The sequence below is a fragment of the Rutilus rutilus genome (genome assembly GCF_951802725.1).
Source record: "Rutilus rutilus genome assembly, chromosome: 9".
In the NCBI taxonomy this organism is placed as follows: Eukaryota; Metazoa; Chordata; class Actinopteri; order Cypriniformes; family Leuciscidae; genus Rutilus; species Rutilus rutilus.
In genome coordinates this window covers 7,172,441-7,193,172 of record NC_140223.1, presented here as the reverse complement: position 1 = coordinate 7,193,172, position 20,732 = coordinate 7,172,441, and the positions used below count along the sequence as shown (strand labels likewise).

The 20,732-nt window shown below is 38.9% G+C and overlaps 2 protein-coding genes across 3 annotated transcripts in view; both read left to right on the top strand.

Moving 5' to 3' along the window:
* Positions 1–20,732, top strand: part of LOC311296657 (uncharacterized protein) — a 116,960-nt gene that overhangs the window by 93,511 nt on the left and 2,717 nt on the right. Inside the window, exons 1-3 of the mRNA XM_084418541.1 lie at positions 15,239–15,392; positions 15,900–15,970; positions 20,370–20,568. Of these exons, the coding sequence (XP_084274667.1) occupies positions 20,484–20,568 (85 nt within the window). The 5' untranslated portion in view covers positions 15,239–15,392; positions 15,900–15,970; positions 20,370–20,483. Of the gene's footprint in view, positions 15,393–15,899; positions 15,971–20,369; positions 20,569–20,732 lie in introns of the transcript that reaches the window.
* Positions 354–14,622, top strand: LOC311296661 (uncharacterized protein). Of its 2 annotated transcripts, XM_084418547.1 has the most exons (4): positions 354–508; positions 1,320–1,390; positions 11,525–11,773; positions 12,321–14,622. In XM_084418547.1, exons 3-4 carry the CDS (start codon positions 11,689–11,691, stop codon positions 13,337–13,339), a joined length of 1,104 nt encoding a protein of 367 aa, XP_084274673.1. In that variant the 5' UTR covers positions 354–508; positions 1,320–1,390; positions 11,525–11,688; the 3' UTR covers positions 13,340–14,622. The 2 variants fall into 2 exon arrangements, with proteins under 2 accessions (XP_084274673.1, XP_084274672.1); XM_084418546.1 differs by lacking the exon at positions 1,320–1,390 and having other exon boundaries at positions 367–508.

Below are 20,732 nucleotides of genomic sequence, written 5' to 3'. Positions count from 1 at the left end.
TAACGTAAGATACAAGGTAATGGAGCCTTTTATAAATTTTCGTGTTTCTTTAGAAATAAATAATGGACAAATGGAGTCTTTAAACGCCTCAGATGTAAAGTTATTCGCTGTCAAAGTGATGCCAAAATGAATGGGAGTCAATAGGATGCTAACAGCAGGTGATGGTCTGATAGCCAATGGCGGCGCCCGGGGAAGCTTCAACATAATATGAAACGCTGCCCCCCTGGGAATGACCCATTCCGTTTCTTTCGGAAATACGTCAAAACACTGAAATAAAGTCGTTTGCTACTTCCGGTTCACGGGGGCTTTCAGAATATGCGGCCCCTTTAAGAAACATGACACTCTGAGTCTGCGCACTGAGGATGCGCAGAAGACAAGCGCGCGAGAGACGAGGAGAGGTGAGCTGAAACTTTCAACAGTTGAGGCTGAAAGTGATGCTGTTAATGATCGTGAATGAAGGACAAATGTGGAATATTTTCTTCAGATGCCGTATATTTCCAGTCTGCAGGTGAGAGATGTTACAAGATTACAGAGTTTAACATTAACCAGCTCCTCGAGTTTGTGTGTTTATGTGCCAATGTAATGAAATGCTTTGTGTGTCCTGGTTTATTATTATTATTAGAGTGTAATAATATGTTGGTAGAGTGTTTTCTCAGACTCTGTTTACGGCTCCAGACTAACAGTTTTTACTAGGAACGCTGTTGTAGACCCAAAGAAAAAAAAAAACACGTTTGTTTTTGCCAGTTTAACTTTTTATTACCAAACGTAACTCAATACCAATAACACAAAAGCAGCATCACAGTACCCAATACTTAAGAACAATAAAAGAGAAAGTTAAATCTTAACAGGTTTGCTGACTTTGTAAACATATTATATAGAATAGCCAACACACACTACACATTTGAAAGTGAAAACTTTGCTTCAGTAAACCGAATTGTATCAAACTAAACCAGACATTTTTTTTTTTCCAAATTCAATGTCACTTTGAACAAATTACATTAAATAATCATCAATAAGTACAAACAAGAATAGTCAATCTTCTTAAATAAAACAAAGATTTAGAGGATGAAAAGTCACAACTTTACTTGCTTTGTAAGTACAGGCTATGTAGAACAGCTAAAACACACATTCAAGTTAAGTGCAAAATCTTAATCTTATACAAAATCAAATACTATCAAAATAAAGAAAGACATACATTTTGAGAGAGCCATAATGCTATTCTGTATGGATCAAGCATTTCCACCAGTTTTGGGAGGCTCTATAGAGGCACACGTCTGCATTTCCTCGCTGCAAAATCACTAATTCGGTCATCATGACAGCTTCTGAGCCACTTCACCATTGATGCTGATGACAGCAAGACCACTTAGACGTTCCTGCCCCATTGTTGAACGTAAGTATGTTTTAATGAGCTTTATGTTGTTTATGCTTTATATAGGCTAGCTATGTTCATGGCCTCACAAAGGTCCGTGACAGTTGACACTTCCTCAGCAAACCCAGAGTGCCTGTATCTGGAGAGGGAGATTTTGGCATTGTCAATGAGCCTGACAGCAATGTCAAGCTGCATTGAACTAGTCTGCAGAAGCTTGTTTACTTGGTTAGTGGTCGTAAGAAGAATTTCACACCAGACAACAGAACAGATCAGAAATCTAAAAGAGGCCACCTCGTCTATTTCCCTAGCCTCGATGAGCGCATTTCTGATTTCTTTAATTTGGCTTCTGGCAGCTGTGACACTCTTAAGCCTGCTCTCCCACCTCACATTTCTCCATGATTTCACAGTCAGGTTGACGTGTTTTTTATAGCTTTCAAACTGAAAAGCTTACACGCAAAACAGAACACAGCATTGTTCTGTTGCGAGTAAACAAGCCGGCTTCTCATGATTTTCTCTCCATTTGAGAGCGTTTTGAATTGTTACTATGAAACGCCCTGCCATCTAGTACCCTTGGAAAATTAAAATCTTATGGGACTTTAAATGGGCCTCGTTGTACTATTTCAACACAATCCGCGTCTAAAACCTGTGACGACCAAAGAGCAGGATCAGTTGGACGGGGCACACAGGTCTCTACATTGTATATAAACATAACACAAACGAGGGAAAAAATAGATATTAGGGAGTGAAAATAGCTATTAAAGTGGTCCTCAGCAACCACCTACTGGTTGCAATGGTAATTTAATCTTTTTTTATTTTTAAATAAGCGTGAGTTTTCCTAAATCTTGAAACTTTTAGTTTTGTAAATGGGGACTGTCTTTGAAGGATGAACAAAACAAAACAAAAAACATTTAAATATGATATTATAGTTTTGAAGTGCAAAAAAAGGTGTGTAGTACTCGTAAGCGTCTGACTATTGTCTATCACAATACCATAGTTACAGTTAGTGTTACTAAATTAAATCCATGGTGAATGTTGCTGATTTGTGAACTTAAAGCTTTCTATAACTTGTTAGTTCATCCTGGTTTCCACGTCAGCACGGTTTGATCTGATATCTATGGTTTATAACAGAGAACTCTGTGCCAAATCTGAATGCTTCTCACTGGATCTCTCTGCGATGTTATTAATTATGTGGCAAATTCAATGGATTTCTTCACTGGATCTCCCAGCGCTGTGTAGTAACGGTGTCACGTGATTGAGTAGCTTGATTGAGTAGTTTCGTTCCGCTTTTTTTTTCTCCCGTTTTACATGTAATGCTGGGCAACGTTTTAGTTACGCCAGCATGAACTATATCAAATTTTGGTCGCACCAGCAGGAAAAATGGTCGTAAAATGCAATTATTTGTTTGCAGTCTGGAGCCCTGCTGTTGACACCAATAAAATGTGTTTAATGTGTTATATTACAGAAGATCTTGGACATCACCATAAAATAATGAATAAGCAGAGGTCGAATAGAAGGTATGCATTGATGCCACTTTCACGCCGAAACACACCCCCCTCAGCCGGACTGAGTGGCAGCGGAAGCATAAAAGAAGGAGCCACGACAGTGAGGAACAAGGACCAGGCCTGGACTTTTATGTTATGCCGGTTCCCGCCTCCTTCTTCCCATAACAACATACTTTGTTGGTGCCGAAACCCAGGAGGAAGAAGGAGGCAGGAACTGGCGAACATTCAAACACTTTAATAATAAAACCAAGCGTGCCGCACAAGCCCTGAAAAGTGAAGCCAAAACGTCTCGATCGCCCCCCGGTGACTGGTCCTAGTATAGGTCATAAGCCCCGCCTCCCCGTGTTATTCAACGGGACGTGAGACCAACTAAACAATTAAATTACACTTCAAATATCTTTTTTTGCTGTCGTTTTTATCACGCTGATGTAAGTTCAAGTGTCTGTTTCAAAAATAAGTTGGTTTTTAGTTAGTTACGTGATGCGGTGGTGTAACGTCATGATTGACAGCTGTGATTGACAGGTTCTCTGAGCGAAGTAGTCACTGAAGCACCAACGGACATTTTTTCGGGATCTTCGGAGGATTGAGGAGATTGTATTTACTTTATTTTAACAAGCCTCTTGTCGTACTGCAATCAATTTTTAAAAAAGTGTGCAGAATCCACTCTCCCTGAGTGCATTCTGCGAGAGTGAGGGCGGAGCGTTGATTTCGCGGCTTTACTTCCTGCTCACTACTGCGCAGGTCTGGTCCCGAGATCGCTACTGCGCAGACTCAAGTTCCAATATGTCAGCGCCATATCGGGACTCTGGCGGCTTCAGTTCTCATCAATGGAAGAGAGCGAAGGGGCGTCGTCCATCTTTTTTTACAGTCTATGAATAAAACAAACAATAAAGCCCCTCACGGGCGACTGCCGCACACACATAAACAAAACATAACATAAAAGTCCAGGCCTGTTCTCTCGTCCTTGACTGTCATTGCTCCTCCTTTTATGCTTCCGAAGCTCCTCTGTGAGATACGAGGCCGGTGCAGCGCGGGTGACGCTAGTTAGTAATCACGCCACCGTTCTCACGGCCCTCTGCCTCATCCTGCTTGCCACAGCGAGTTAAACAAACTATTATCAGTTTAAACTAAAGGTTGGACTTGATATAGTTTTTAGGGGTGTCGAAATTAATCGTTTCTACGATGCATCGCGATGCATACGAGGACGATTCGGTATCGGTTCAGTTATTGACCATAACCAATTATAATGTACTGACGCTTTTCTGACTTAATTTGTCGCATACATGCTTTGTCACGGTAGCATACAATGGCAGAGGGAGAGTAATTAATCAACAAATGAATTACTTTATAATGTTATGTACTTTAGTGTTCTGTATTCATACCGTTTCGCTGTCAGTGTTTTAAATGCGCATCTAAAGTATCAGCGCGCTTTTCAGTCCCGCTCCCGCGGGATTCTGTCCCGCTCCCGCCCGCAACATTCATGTTTTGTCCCACTCCCGCCTGCAAAAAAGTATAAATCGATTTTTTTCTGTAGCCTACCTCCATGAAATACTTTCAAGTTAGCCTTCGTGTCGCCACCACCTACACATCAGCATAAATGCTCCCGATAAATTATTTGTTATTAAGTATTAACAATTTAACATTCACAAACGTGCATTTAACATAAAAGCAAGCAGGCTACTGCGTGCATGGTTTGGCATGACTGAATGCGCGCAAAGTGCGCTCCCTTAATTCCTAAAAAGCACATCTCAGTTCATCGCGATCTCACAAATCTCAGTTATTATCAATGAAGCTGACTGCACAATGAATCTTTCATAATATCGACACTTTGTTTGTTATAATCAGAGGATTTGCCAGCATCCAGAATTCAGCACTGAACAAAAAGTCAGTTTTGAGCAGTGAAGGGGATTCTGTCTTAAATGCATCAGATTGGCCATTGCGTTCAAGAAATCAACACATATGTCTGTGATTGGCTACATTGTTCAATGCTGCAAACATCTTATAAATAGAAACTCTGAATCGTTTCTATTTTGTTATAGTTGTTCTTGTTGCTTTTATGCAACAGATGAATAACAATTTATTAGTTTTTGTTTTAGTCATAGATATTTTCTATTTTTATTTGGAAGTTTTATTCTTCATCAACCCGCACACCCACGAGTGCATTACCACCTGTGCCCGTACTCAGCCATCAAAACTAGTCCTGCGCCGCACTCTGTTGCGTTGGGTCCCGTGGGTGCAGGTCTCTAGCTCCAACTACTTTAAAAGCTGACATCTGGCACATTTCGGCCGCTTTTATGAACAACCTGGTAAGCACGACCTGGAGAAGACACACGCTGTGTGTAAATCATGTCACGCACAAATAAAATATGCAGGGGGTAAAGTAAAATTGAAAATTGATGCATCATCAATGCATTGTGATATCGAATTGAACTGAATCGATGGCATGATAATCGCAATCGAACCGAACCGTGACACCAGTGTAGGTTCACACCCATAATATTTTTCCGTCAAAGGGTTAACTAGTAATCACATGCGGTGATGATGTTTCTTACGTCCGTTTTAAGCAAAGTCTGTAATTTTTATCGTAGGTACTCTTCAACTGTGAGTGACGGAATCTAAAACAAAAATCCAGAAAACCACATTGTATAATTTTTAAGTAATTAATTAGCATTTTATTGCATGACATAAGTATTTGATATATCAGAAAAGCAGAACTTAATATTTGGTACAGAAAACTTTGTTTGCAATTACAGAGATCATACGTTTCCTGTAGTTCTTGACCAGGTTTGCACACACTACAGCAGGGATTTTGTCCCACTCCTCCATACAGACCTTCTCCAGATCCTTCAGGTTTCAGGGCTGTCGCTGGGCAATACGGACTTTCAGCTCTCTCCAAAGATTTTCTATTGGGTTCAGGTCTGGAGACTGGCTAGGCCACTCCAGGACCTTGAGATGCTTCTTACGGAGCCACTCTTTAGTTGCCCTGGCTGTGTCTTTTGGGTCGTTGTCATGCTGGGGCTTGAACTTCCAATGGAAGAAGCTGGAACTTCTTCCATTTTCTAATAATTGCGCCAAAAGTTGATGCCTTCTCACCAAGCTGCTTGCCTATTGTCCTGTAGCCCATCCCAGCCTTCTGCAGGTCTACAATTTTATCCCTGATGTCCTTACACAGCTCTCTGGTCTTGGCCATTGTGGAGAGGTTGGAGTCTGTTTGATTGAAGTGTACCTATGATAAAAATTACAGACCTCTACATGCTTTGTAAGTGGGAAAACCTGCAAAATCAGCAGTGTATCAAATATTTGTTCTCCCCACTGTATATCGGCTACAGTGCTCCTAGTAAAAAAATTAGTCTGGAGCCCCGCGCTTACAGATAAACACGGAAGCGACTGAAAGCAGCTGCCTATTAGTGGGTACTGGATATACCTGGTACTCGGTACTACCGGTACTACAGAAAGGCTGGTATCGTCACATTTAAAAAATGTCAGTACTTACTTGGTACCGAAGTACCGGTACTTTTGACAACACTAATATAGGGTATGATTTTACCCCTAAATTCAGCATACTGACATGCAAATTATAAGTGCAAGTCTAGTTGTTTCTGTGAGTTGTAGCGATCCATTTACTTCTCTGTTCTGTATCTTTCGGCAGTCTGTCATATTTGACGCATTGTCAGTGACGATTACTGGATCCTTTTCTGTGATTCCCCACTCAGCGACGGCCTTTCTCAGATGTTCTGCCAGGTTGTGTCCGGTGTGGCTCTCGGGCATGTCCCTGGTTTGTAAAACATACGTAACGAGCTCCCATTCCTCGTTGATAAAGTGGGCCGTGATGGTGACATATGCTTCAGTTGTGCGCGAGGTCCAGCCGTCGCACATCAGGGCAACTCTCTCCGCGCTGGCCAGGGAGGCTTTAACGTGTGCCCTTGTCTGAGCGTACAGCCCAGGAATGCAAACCTTGGTGAGGTGTTCGCGGGTTGGAATAGGATAGTGGGGCTCCATCGCGTTCACCATGCGCCTAAAGCCGGGGTTTTCCACCACTGAATACAGTCTCGAATCCTGACAAATAAAGTAGGCAATGGACTCTGTAATTTTCTGCGACCTTGGTGAAGCAGATGGAAACTTGTGGGAACAACCGCCATCGATGTCAAGCGTAGTTTGTTTTGGGTCATGCGGCCGCTGCTGCTTTGGGTCCTCCGTAAGCATAAACTTGTCCAGGTGGTGACGTTTTAGGTGTGCTCGTAAATTTGTGGTTTTGCCGGAATATTTAATGTTAGTGCCACATAGCTTACAAACCGCAACGCTTTTATCCAAGTCGTTGCTTTCCTTATTTTTTTTAAAACCAAAGTGCTCCCACACATCTGCTTTTAAGCAGGCGGGTGCCGGATTTATATTCGCCGCTATTCTCTGAATATCCTCGCTCTGACTTGGTAAACAGGAAGAGGTAGACGTCTGCGTCTGTGTAAAGTTAGTAAGGGTAACTTGCTCTACAGCAACACTAGCGGCTGGCTGACCAAATCGTTCTTCCTGCAACGGGAACGGGGGGTAAACACGGGGGATTTGAATGGGACGTATGTATCGATACTCGCGGCTAAAAAATCAATACTTTCTTTCTCACGTCAGTTTGGGTGACTTGTGTGAATCGTGCAGATCCGAAGAGTTTTTTTTTTAGGGAGGGGGAGGGGGAGGGGGGGGGTTGAGAGGGTCTGATTATAATTTAACCAACAGTAATTCTGGATTGCGTCCACCAACAAGTAAATAGTAAATAAGCGAATCAGAACACTGTGCGCCAAACCAGCAGTATGTGCGCAAGCGTGAACCACTAGTGTTTCTGTCTCACTCTGGATCTGCCGCTGCATCACATTTCTCTCTGCGTGGCGTGGAGTGTCCGTTTTTATGTCGGCTCTCATGTTAACTGGTTAGAGCTTGTGTTAGAGCACAAAGCCTGCGTGACACACACACTTCTCGGGCCGCGCAGAAACCGCGTGCTAGAAATAGAACCGCAACCGACGCCTATTTTTCACGCGACACGCAAGAGTGTTGGAAGTTTTCAGACAAAATAGAAGGCGCAAATACATATTAATAAATTACATTTTGATGCTTGAAAGTCTCTCGGTTTTGACAAATGCATATATAATTGTAATTTAAAAAATAGGCCTAATTATTGATTTTCAAATATTGCCCCTGTCAATAGGCCTAGCTACAGAACGAAATATTCTGTAGCCTATTTTGCCGTCAATACTGCCGACGTTGTCTTTGCTGTATCAGGCTATATATATTATGTTTAACATCCAAATGTAGATGGTCTGTCGGCGCACAGAGCCACGCAGTCGCAGACAGCACGTGAAGTTCGTGAACACCGAATTCCCTTTTCTTTCTTATCTATTTGTGTTTGAACAGACATGTGCACGAAAAAATAAGCCAGTGTCCGTCTCAACTAGTTTCCCCGTAAACGCAGTCAAAATAAAACGGATGCGTGTCATTACCTGTATTAGATACGTGCATTCGTCTTAAAGGGACAGCACCCAATATACCTGCAGCTGTTTGTGTCACCAAAGTTAATCAAACAACAAAAGAGAAAGAGAAAAATCACGTTTTGTCAAAAGATAAACTGTATTAATACTTAATACAGTTAATTTACCTGAAAAACATAAAGCACTGCTTTATTTCTCGTGTATTTGTGTTTTATTGTATTTATATTTGTATTTTGTTTATTAGTTTCTATGCAGATGCACTAGGCCTACCCTACACAATTACCCCAATCATCCTAGAATTATTCATTCTTTACAAAAAGAGCTATTCAAATCATCAGGTGAAATTGTTTTCAGGAAGTAGCAGTAAAGCAAGAAGAAGAAGTGCAAGATAGTTTTTCTAAATTTCATTTGACTCTATGTGCCTATAGGGGTGGGTTGGGGATGGTGGCAATGTAGTATCTGGATATTTGCCGTGGGACGAGGGCTTCGATTACCTCTCTCTTTTTTGACCATACATGTGTTTGCACCCCTGTGTCTAATCAGACCACATGACCTTCTCCCATTCCTCCTCTGGATCATCCAGATGGTCATTGCCAAACTTCAGATGGGCCTGGACATGCGCTGGCTTGAGCAGGGGGACCTTGCGTGCGCTGCATGATTTTAATCCATGACGGCGTAGTATGTTACTATTGGTTTTCTTTGAGACTGTGGTCCCAGCTCTCTTCAGGTCATTGACCAGGTCCTGCCGTGTAGTTCTGGGCTGATCCCTCACCTTCCTCATGAGGTGATGACATCACCTCATCATTGATGCCCCACGAGGTGAGATCTTGCATGGTGCCCCAGACCGAGGGAGATTGACCGTCATCTTGAACTTCTTCCATTTTCTAATAATTGCGCCAACAGTTGTTGCCTTCTCACCAAGCTGCTTGCCTATTGTCCTGTAGCCCATCCCAGCCTTGTGCAGGTCTACAATTTTATCCCTGATGTCCTTACATAGCTTTCTGGTCTTGGCCATTGTGGAGAGGTTTAGGGCTGGGTACCGAGTTCGATACTTTTTAGGTACCGACCGAATTGCCTCGATACTATCGAGTATCGAAAAATGACTTGTTTTTCGGTACCAGATTTCGATACCTAAGGGGTTAACTCGTCAATGTCAGTGCTCAAACAAATACATATGAAATGCACAACGACACGCCTAAATTCGCTCACGCACATACACGCAAACTCTACACACACGAGACGCGCGGAACTCTCTGCGCACATGAGACGCGCGCGCGCGCACACACAAACTGTCCACGCACATTCTCATGAGACGCGAGCCTATATGGACGCGAGCACACACACACAAACTCGCGCACATACTCAATGACACGCAAGCACACACACTCACAATACCCTAAAGATGTGGAAAAGTCGATCAAAAGTGTGGCTACATTTCTCCAGGCTCGATGCCAACAGCGGGCGATGCAGTATTTGTGGTAAAATAATGGCTGCAAAGACGGTACCGCGACAGATATGATTAAGCCCTTGACAGTGCACGGAGTAAACATAAGAGCAGAAAGTTGCTGCGTCTTCGACTGGTAAATGAGATGCCTTGTTGATCACTCTGACTGTGTTTATATTGCAACAATGACCTACTGAATGTACACTGCCGTTCAAAAACGTGTTGGTCAGAATTTTTTTTCAGTAAGCATGCATTAAAGTGATCAAAAATGACCTTCCAAAAACTGTTTTCATATTTCAGCTTTGACAACACAGGAATAAATTACATTTTGAAATATATTCAAATAAGATTTTAAATTGTAATACTATTCCACAATATTACAAGTTTTACTGTATTTTTGATGAAATAAATTCAGCTTTGGTGAGCATGAGCTCTTTATAAAAAAAATATTTTGTACCTTATGTATATGTATAAGGAATATTTTGTTCCTTTGTGCTTTTTTTGTTCCTTTGTGCACTGATTAAGGAGCATGAGTCAAACTGAAAAAATAAAACCAAAGTTTTTCTGAGGTAATGTGTTATGTAATCTTGTTAAAATGGATTTCATAAAATTGGTATCGAAAAAAGTATCGATCAGGAACCGGTATCGAAATCAAGGTATCGGTATCGGTATTGGTATCGAAATTTTTTGAACGATACCCAGCCCTAGAGAGGTTGGAGTCTGTTTGTTTGTTTGATTGAGTGTGTGGACAGGTGTCTTTTATACAGGTAACGAGTTCAAACAGGTGCAGTTAACACAGGTAATGAGTGGAGAACAGGAAGGCTTCTTAAAGAAAAACTAACAGGTCTGTGAGAGCCGGAATTCTTACTGGTTGATAGGTGATCAAATACTTATGTCATGCAATAAAATGCAAATTAATGATTTAAATTTTCTGGATTTTTGATTCCGTCTCTCACAGTTGAAGTGTTCCTATGATAAAAATGAAAGACCGCTACATGCTTTGTAAGTAGGAAAACCTGCAAAATCGGCAGTGTATCAAATACTTGTTCTCCCCACTGTATATCTGAAGGGAAATGACTGTCTTCATAAAAGTTTCAATGGCATCTTCTTTTATCTTTCCTCAGTATGATGCCTAATAAAGTAGTGTTTGCGCAGTGCTGTTTGTGTTCAGGAGTAACCGCTGTATTTCTGCTTTTCCACAAGCGCCACCTTCTGTCAGAAAGGGAATTTGCATTTTCTTTCTGTTTGTTCAAATAACTACTTACATAATCATTAATTAGGCTCAAATCTGAGGTTGATCATTTTATAATAATTTTTGTTTTGTAAAAACTATATTATTTAAACGGTAAAGTTGTTTAAATTGTTTTTTTATTGTCATTGTACACTTTAGAACGTTACCAGACATTGGAATTGTTTCAAAACAACTTTGCTACCGAATATTATTATTTATATTACTTATACTTCAACCCTCCTCTATTAGGTCTGCATATTCCATATTAAGTGGATTTCTGTTGCCTTATGTTAGATTTCTGATTAGTTTAGATAAAAATATAACCTGTGCCCTATTTCATCCTTATAGTATTCTGGGTTACATACAAATAAGCAACCTAGAGCTGTTTTATACACTACCAATATGCAACTTAAAATGCTCTATATTTGAACTAAATATATTTGAAGCACCATATGTGTTTGCTGTTTAAGTAATCCAGAATAAATTCAGTAACTTTGATTTTTCCAGATCAGGTCCTGTGAGCGTCAGTATCACACAGTGGTCACAGTTCACACCTGCAGTGAAGCCCCTCACACAACAATTAACCAATAAATACTAGGAATATTCACATCATCCTACAAGAGAAGGACAAACTCCAGGAGTAGCAGCTGAAATCTGTGTGACTGTTAAAGATGGAGTTTATTAAAGAGGAGATTGAAGACATGAGGGATCCAGAACCATCCAGAATAAAACATGAAGATACTGAGGAACAAATAGGTTGGTGTCCATTCTTGATTCTTCATTGTTGTTTGCTTTGGTAGCTGTGAAATAATAATCAGTATGAATGAAAAATTCTATAGAAATGCTTATATAATTTTAAACGTCATCTTTTATGTACTTTTAATCATAATCTTGTAGGCTATAACAGTTGTCAAACTCATTTTGATCATATTAACAAGAGAATGACAGAACTAAACTTTGGCACATCAAAGGTCTGATGCTTGATATCTGTTGCTTTCTGCTATTAACCCGTAAGCCCTGAGGGCGTTTTAGAGTTGTTTTTTCTGAGTGACATACACAAAACTAAAGACTCATAACTCCAAAACTATAGCAAGGAGAGTCAAAAGGTTAGTATCGTTTGATAGTACACTTAATAATTTTTTTTTGAAAATATACATTACATTACATTTGGACATTCTCACTGCCGGCGAATTATTTTAGTAATTATGAATTACTTTATGAATTACCTTCGGCGGTACACTTCGGGTTTAAGGGGTTAAATCAGGGTTCACTTTAACTGATTCTAATTTTATGTTTATTTTAGATCGAATGGAGGTGAAAGAGCAAAGACAAGAACTGGAGGAATTTAAGGAGGAACATCACAACTTTAAAATTCAAGAAACAAAAGCCAAAAAGCGGCACTCTTGCTCTCAGTGTGAAAAGAGTTTCGGTCAAAAAGGAGACCTTAAGATACACATGAGAATTCACACTGGAGAGAAACCGTATACATGCACTCAGTGTGGAAAGAATTTTTCTCAAGCATCAGGTCTAAAACAACACCTGAAAGTTCATTCAGATGAGAGGCCTTATGTGTGTTTCTGTGGAAAGAGATTTTCAAGACTGAACGGTTTTAAACTGCACCAGAAAACACATAATGAAGTGAAAGATCATGTGTGCTTTGAGTGTGGGAAGAGCTTTACTACATCTCACAATCTGAAACTGCACCAAAGAATTCATACTGGAGAAAAACCTTACAAGTGCTCATATTGTGACAAGAGTTTCACTCATTCTGGAAACCTGAAAGAACATGAGCGATTTCATACTGGAGAGAAGCCGTACCACTGCACTCAGTGTGAGAAGAGGTTTTCTCAAGCATCAACTCTCAGTGTTCATCTGCGTTTTCATTCCGGAGAAAAACCATTTAACTGTGATCAGTGTGGTAAAGATTTTATTGCATCATCAGATCTAAAACAACACCTGAAAGTTCATTCAGATGAGAGGCCTTATGTGTGTTCTCTCTGTGGAAAGAGTTTTTCAAGACTGAATAGTTTTAAACTGCACCAGAAAACACATAATGACGTGAGAGATCATGTGTGTTGTGACTGTGGAAAGAGCTTTACTACAGTTGGCCAACTGAAACGGCACCAAAGAATTCATACTGGAGAAAAACCTTACAAGTGCTCATATTGTGACAAGAGTTTCACTCAGTTGGGAACACTGAAAGTACATGAGCGACTTCATACTGGAGAGAAGCCGTACGACTGCACTCAGTGTGGAGAGAGTTTTAGACATTCATGTAGTTTTCTCAGTCACATGAAGAAATATCATAAGTCAAGGGTTTAATTAACATCCGCCAACTCACCAAATGCAGGTAAAAATAACCTGTGGCGGGTTATTATGTTTACTCACTTTGCTGGGGAAGTTCGTGTAAGCCAAATCTGCACAGATTTAGCGCTCAACTCGTGAGTCATCATGATATATTAAATACAGTGTATTGCGCAGAATCTGCTCATATTTGGCTTACTTGAACACACACGTCACTACACAACAAATAACGGTGCGTTTGTTCATTTGCATTGAAGCAATAGCGAAGATTAAAAAGCATTTGGTTAACAGAAGACACATTGCTATTTTCCAACATCCTACATTTTTTTTTTTATGTTCTTTGTACTGTATTGATCTGTCCACCTAAAACACATTTTTGGTGAAAAGGATGAGGATGGGTTGAGTATTATGTTGAAATATTGTTTTGTTTATTTTGTTGTATAATTTTTTTGTCTATTTCTTACTCGTTTGATATTTCATTTGTGTTTCTTTCTTTTTAATAGTTCGAAAAAAAGATTTCAATCAAGGATGACAGAGCAAGGGAGAATATGGCTGGGTGACAGGATTTTATTTGAATAAGAAATGAATGTATAAAATCCAAATTTTATTTTATATATAAGCTGTGACGTAGTAAGTTTGGCTCTTTTCTTTTTCTTTTTTTGGCTAGTAGAAGTTATGTATTTAGTGTATTTGCTCCGTATCAGTGACGAAATGTGACTTACTTAAAGTACACATGAAATCAAAATTGACCATTTACTTTATTAGAGCATGAAACGCCTACTTTTCTAGATCCAATCAGGTTCCAGTTGGAAAAAACAAGCCACGCCCTCTAGCATTCCACCGAAAGGGGCATTTCTGTCCCCAGGACATTATTTGTATAAAAATGAATGGAAATTTACTCTAAAATATATTTGATTATTAAGCAAAATGTCCTGCACATTAAGCTAACTACAAATTTATAATTAAAAACATTAATAAAAACTACATAGAACATTAAAAAATAGCATTTTCTGCATTTCCCCACTCTCTATCTCTAAACTTTACCATGAAATATAATGATTAAAATCCTTCAGAAATCTTTTTTTTTTTTTTTTTTTTGCATTGTTGTGTGACTTTATATCCAATCTATGCTTTGAAATGTTTCTTTCTTTTTTTTAAGAAATTTTATTTTTTATCCAATATTTTAGATAAAATGCACATTTTACTCGTGTCCCCGGGTTTTCACTCAATCCCTTGTTAGGATGACTAAAAGTTCAGCGGTCTAACTCATCAATGTCAAAATGATTAAAGAAGTGAACGAATGCCTGGTAAAATGTAAGTAGACAAACATTTAATATTCAACTGTTTTACAATAGAAATGTTCAACTACCGACAGTATCCGATGACGCAAGTTTTATTTATCAAATTTTCCTTTTTGAATTGAAAATATCCAATAATTTCCTTGATTCATTTAGAGAGAATGCATTCATAATTAGAAATCAAATATTATTTGCAAATTGTTAAAATTATTTCACTAATACAATAAGATTTTATTTTTCTTTATTCCCTTAAATTGCTTTTATAATTAATTAATTCCTTTAAATAAAAATACCCAATTTTAGTTTGGGCTAAAGACCCGAATATCCACTGACCTTAGAACCGCCCCTGGTTAAATATATGTAGTATTAGATTCAATGTTGAAAAAATATTAAAAAATAGTTTAATTTTGAAGAGTTACAACAAGCAAATGTCACCAATTCGGTGAAATGGTCCATTCCGTTTCTCTCGGAAATACGTTACAACCACTGATCTATATAATGACATTCTATATAGATCAGTGGTTACAACACTGAAATAAAGTCGGTTGCAACTTCCGGTTCACGGGGACTTTCAGAATATACGGCCCCTTTAAGAAACATGACACTCTGAGTCTGCGCACTGATGATGCGCAGAAGACAGAAGCGCGCGAGAGACGAGAAGAGGCGAGCTGAAACTTTCAACAGTTGAGGCTGAAAGTGACGCTGTTAATGATCGTGAATGAAGGACAAATGTGGAATATTTTTTTCGGATGCCGTATATTTCCAGTCTGCAGGTGAGGGAAGTTACAAAATTACAGAGTTTAACATTAACCAGCTCCACGAGTTTGTGTGTTTAAGGGCCAATGTAATGAAATGCATTGTGTGTCCTGGTTTATTATTATTAGAGAGTAATAATATGTTGGTAGAGTGTTTTCACAGACTCTGTTTAGGGCTCCAGACGAACAGTTTTTTAGGCTACTAGGAACGCTGTTGTAGTACAATAAGTACAAACAAGAATTGTCAATCTTCTTAAATAAAACAAAGATTTAGAGTACGAAAAGTCACAATTTTACTTACTTTGTAAGTACAGGCTATGTAGAACAGCTAAAACACACATTCAAGTTAAGTGCAAAATCTTCCAAATACTAAATACTATCAAAATAAAGCAAAGACATACATTTTGAGAGAGCCATAATGCTATTCTGTATGGATCAAGCATTTCCACCAGTTTTGGGAGGCTCTATAGAGGCACATGTCTGCATTTCCTCGCTGCAAAATCACTAATTCGGTCATCATGACAGCTTCTGAGCCACTTCACCATTGATGCTGATGACAGCAAGACCACTTAGACGTTCCTGCCCCATTGTTGAACGTAAGTATGTTTTAATGAGCTTTATGTTATTTATGCTTATATACAGTCCCTCCAGAAAAACGCGGAGTTTTTTAGTGATTGTTGCGAGCAAAAATCCTTGATTATGCGGCAAGATTTCTTAAAAAATGCGATGGAATATGCGGGATATTTATGCAATTTTATGCGATGAAATTGCGGGAACTTGCAAAAATTGCGGGAACTTGCGAAAATTGCGGGAACTTGCGAAAATTGCGGGAACTTGCAAAAACTGCAGTTTGATGAAAAAGAGAAAAAAAAAGTGATTGCCCAACACCAATTACATTAATAGTGTAATAAATGTCTTCATTTTAGTTTGAATGGGAAAGACGAGGTGTAGGCTATTCACCCTGCTTAGGGGGATGCGATCAAAGCCTGGAGTGGAGCAAAAGCATTTTCCTCTCTCAACTCTAAGCGTTCTTTTATCACTCCGCTCATGATCCACTCCGGGTTTTCCAGTCCCGCTCACGGAAAAACTGCTCCATGTTCACTCATTTTTAAGAAAGTTACAGAAAACAACTTCTACAAACAATTTTAATTTGCCAACATTTGATAATAATAAATAAAAGTGCATGACGTGCAAATCAGATAACAATCAAGTGCAATATAAACATGTTTTGTCAGGGCATCACTCCCGAACCAGCATCAACACTCCATTTTCAACATCTGCTTAACTTACTCCTTCACACCACAGACACGTCTTTTTGCCTTCTGTGTCTGACGTGATTTAACTTCTCCCCAGTTGTTCCATGAAAACATGCAAAGCACGGCCTGCGGTGTAAGATACTACCGGATTTTTGTGAAATAGGCCTATCGCGGGGTTTGCAGCTTTTCAATGATGTCGCGTAATTACGTCACTTCATAACGTTCCCATGGCAACAGGGGAAATGGCTGCGCTTGTGTGAAGTAAACCCAACATTTGTCAACTTTCTGCTGACTTTTTGAAACGAAAATGCGGGGATTATGAAATCATGCAAGCCCGCATATTTTGCACGCGGAAATCTGCAATTTATGCGGCAAAAGTGCGGCGTATTTAAAAAAATGCGCCCCCCGCATAAATATGCGGACTTTGGCTGATTATGCATGGAATCATGCGATCGCATAATCGCGTTTTTCTGGAGGGACTGTTATATAGGGCCAAGGACCTTCCCATAACAACATACTTCGTTGCTGCCGAAACCCGGGATGAAGAAGGAGGCAGGAACCGGCGAACATTCAAACACTTTAATAATAAAACAAACAATAAACGAAAGTAAAGGTGGCAGCCCCTCATGGACGACTGGAGTCACTGTGTCACAGTCACAGAGTCACTGGCTCAACGACTGCCCGGGTTTCGGCAGCAACAAAGTATGTTGTTATGGGAAGGAGGAGACGGGACCCGGCATAACATGAAAGTCCAGGCCTGGTCCTCACTTGTTCCTCACTGTCGTGGCTCCATCTTTAATCCAGTATCCATGTAAAAAAATACCACAAACCTGTGTCGAACCTGTCCACGAACCTGTCGCTGTGTGAGAAGGCAGAATCACGACACACCCCTTCCAACTCCCATGTTATCCTTCTCGTCCAGATCCAATGCTACCACATCTTTAAATTACTATTAGTATTATTTGAAGTTAACATTATAAAATACGTAGACCTACACCACAAAATAAAAACTTTAAAATTGGGCAATTCCAGCGTTAATATATTTGCAGTCAAAACTTGAAATAGAAATTCTCAGAAAATACATTTAATACCAATAAATATTGAAACGTCTGTTTATATATCCATATACTCCCTTAATAAAGGAGTCCATTAGAAAAATATCTGTCTACACATGCATTTTCTATTAAATATGAGGGAAATAAACATGCGTGGCACAAAAAATCTTTAACTTTTAGGTGGCATAATTGTCGGTGGTGGTAGTTATGTTTGAGACCTATAATAAAATTTTACCTAGTAGCGTGTGTGTGTGTGTGCGCGTCTAGCAGAGACAGCGCGCATCAGAGAGAGCGTGTCAGAGAGAGCTCAAAGTGATATTGATGTTGGTCTCGGGTCGGGTTCAGGCTGAAAAATTGCAGACGTTTTCGGGCTGGGGCCGGATTAGGGCTTGAACACCACGGGCCAGGTCTCGGTTAGGGCTGGATGTTTTGCCCCGTGCAGGGCTCTAGGCTAGCTGGAGCCGTTTACCTCCAGTCTTTGTGCTAAGCTAGGCTAGCGGTGGGTGCGTCAGACAGAGTTACGGCACGCACGGAGATGAAAATGGTATGGACTTATCTAACTCTGGGGGATAAGGTGAATAAGCTAAAGTCCCAAAAAGTCGGCGTGTTCCTTTAAAACTTTCACAGAGACCTCAAACAGAAAGCACAAAGCCTTTCTTTAAAGTGAATTTCATTTTTTATTAATTGTATCTTAATTTTAACAAATGTTTCATCAACCAATTGCCTGGATTTAATAAATAAGAAGTAAATATAGCAGACAATATAATCACGACACGGAGGCGCCGGCACGCGAACTGGAGCTCGTCTCATAAATGAACCGAAAAAATAAATAAGGTTATACTTGAAGAGAATGATTTACAGTCATACAACCAACCTTAAAGTGTTCATGTAGGTGTCATGATGCACACTCTTTAGATAGTTGATATTTAAATAAATATGAGCTCATGTGATACTGAAAAAATGGTAATATGTAGGCCTACACATGATTTGACAGTTTATTTTATTAAATATCAAAAATCTAAAATTGTGCATCATGTCTGGCACCTACATGTACTAATTGAACTTAATTAACTTAATTGTTTTGGACAAAATTAAGACTGTTAACCTTATTCAACTAAACGGCATTGGATTAACCTTATGTAAGTAACTTAAGTTAATTGAAATAAATAACGTTACATAAATCCAACGTAACCTAGTTATGTAGAACCTGTTGACATAAAAAAGTGAATTAAAGCCAACATAGCATTTTTTAGAGTGTGCATTCCCCTGACACATTAGAAATAATAACGAACACAGCTAAAGTGCGTTGATTCTGTAAGGGATCGTTGTCAAAGTGAATTATTTTAAGTGAATGTAGCCACAGAGGTGATAATGAACACATGCAAATATGTTAGCTAAACGCATGTGTGTTCATTTATTTTAATAAAAAACAAACAAAATAAAAACTGAGTTCTGTTCATACTCCACTGTTTAAATCTGCATAAACCATCCATTCAAGCCAAAGCTAACAAAGACTGTTCGACATAAGCACTCAAGCTGCTATAGTGCACTTCCCATACACAAAAGAAATATATGTAAATATATTTTAAAGTGTCAAAAATATATGTGGCATATATTCCAAATACATTGACGTTGGCCACTTATATTTATCATTTTGAAATATATTCTGAAATATAACAAAAATATATGATGTTAAGTGTGAAATATATTTACATTTATAACATGTAATGTAAAATACTTGACAAAATATATGGTCATAAAATGTTTAGCTTGCTAAAGAAGGGTCGAAAATGTATTTTGATCATAGTAATTCCTCTACCTTTTCCCCAATACACAACAGTAGGCTACCATATTTCACTACTGTATTATGACACACAGCTATAATAAATACTGTACTTACATTTAAATGACTGCAATGTAAAATGACAGATAGTTGCTTTCCTAGGACTATTAGGCCATATTAGGTAGAACGTACCTAACACTAAGTGCAATTATTAGATTTATTGTTGTTTTATTGACATCTTTTCTGAAGTCATTTAAATATTGAAAATATGCACAATATTTATGATGCAAGTATATCAGTGACACTCCAACAGTGAAGTGCACTTAAACAATAGATAGAACTCAGTGTCTAACACTGCATTCACACACTATTAAATAACTGTATTCAATTCTGTAAAAAAAAAAAAAAAAAAAATTGTAATTTTAGGCCAATTAAGTCAGTAAAGGGGCAGCCGTGGCCTAGGGCTTCGGGCTTGTAACCGAAGGGTTGCCGGTTCGATCCCCGACCGAACAAAAGATTACAAAAGATTGTTTGAATCAGAGCTCTGGTGTTACTGTGCACAGTACAATACAATATTGAGTTCTGATTGGTCAATCACTGTTATTTATAGTTTGTAAATTATCATATAGATAATTTTAACATTTTATTTACATGTTAAGTTTAACATAATACACAACACTGTTAATCTAAAGGGGATGGAGACAAAGATGCTTTTCAGCAGCTCAGTTAAACATGGTGGTCTTGTTATTTCTGTCAGACTTTGGACAAATATTAAACAAACCTTTTTTTTTTTTTAAATGCAGCTGCATCCAAATCCTCTATATTTATATCAGAAAAGGACATGTTCAATTAATTTAAATGTAAATAAAGTAATTCAGTAACTTCTCTTTGAATTTGGCAGATCTGGTGTCCATCCCACAACAATTCACCAGTAAATACTGGGAATATTCCCATCATCCTACAAGAGAAGGACAAACTCCAGGAGTAGCAGCTGAAATCTGTGTGACTGTTAAAGATGGAGTTTATTAAAGAGGAGATTGAAGACATGAGTGATCCAGAACCATCCAGAATAAAACATGAAGATACTGAGGAACAAATAGGTTGGTGTCCATTCTTGAGCCTTCATTGTTGTTTGCTTTGGTAGCTGTGAAATAATAATCAGTAGCCTATATGAATGAAAAATTCTATAGAAATGCTTATATAATTTTAATCGTCATCTTTTATGTACTTTTAATCATAATCTTGTAGGCTATACCAGTTGTCA

What these genes read in the sequence shown, in the direction of transcription:
- LOC311296661 (XM_084418547.1), top strand. Translation starts at nt 11,689, where the DNA reads ATGGAGTTTATTAAAGAGGAGATTGAAGACATGAGGGATCCAGAACCA. An exon ending in AGATACTGAGGAACAAATAG is followed by an intron (nt 11,774 to 12,320) that starts GTTGGTGTCCAT and finishes TGTTTATTTTAG; the next exon opens with ATCGAATGGAGGTGAAAGAG.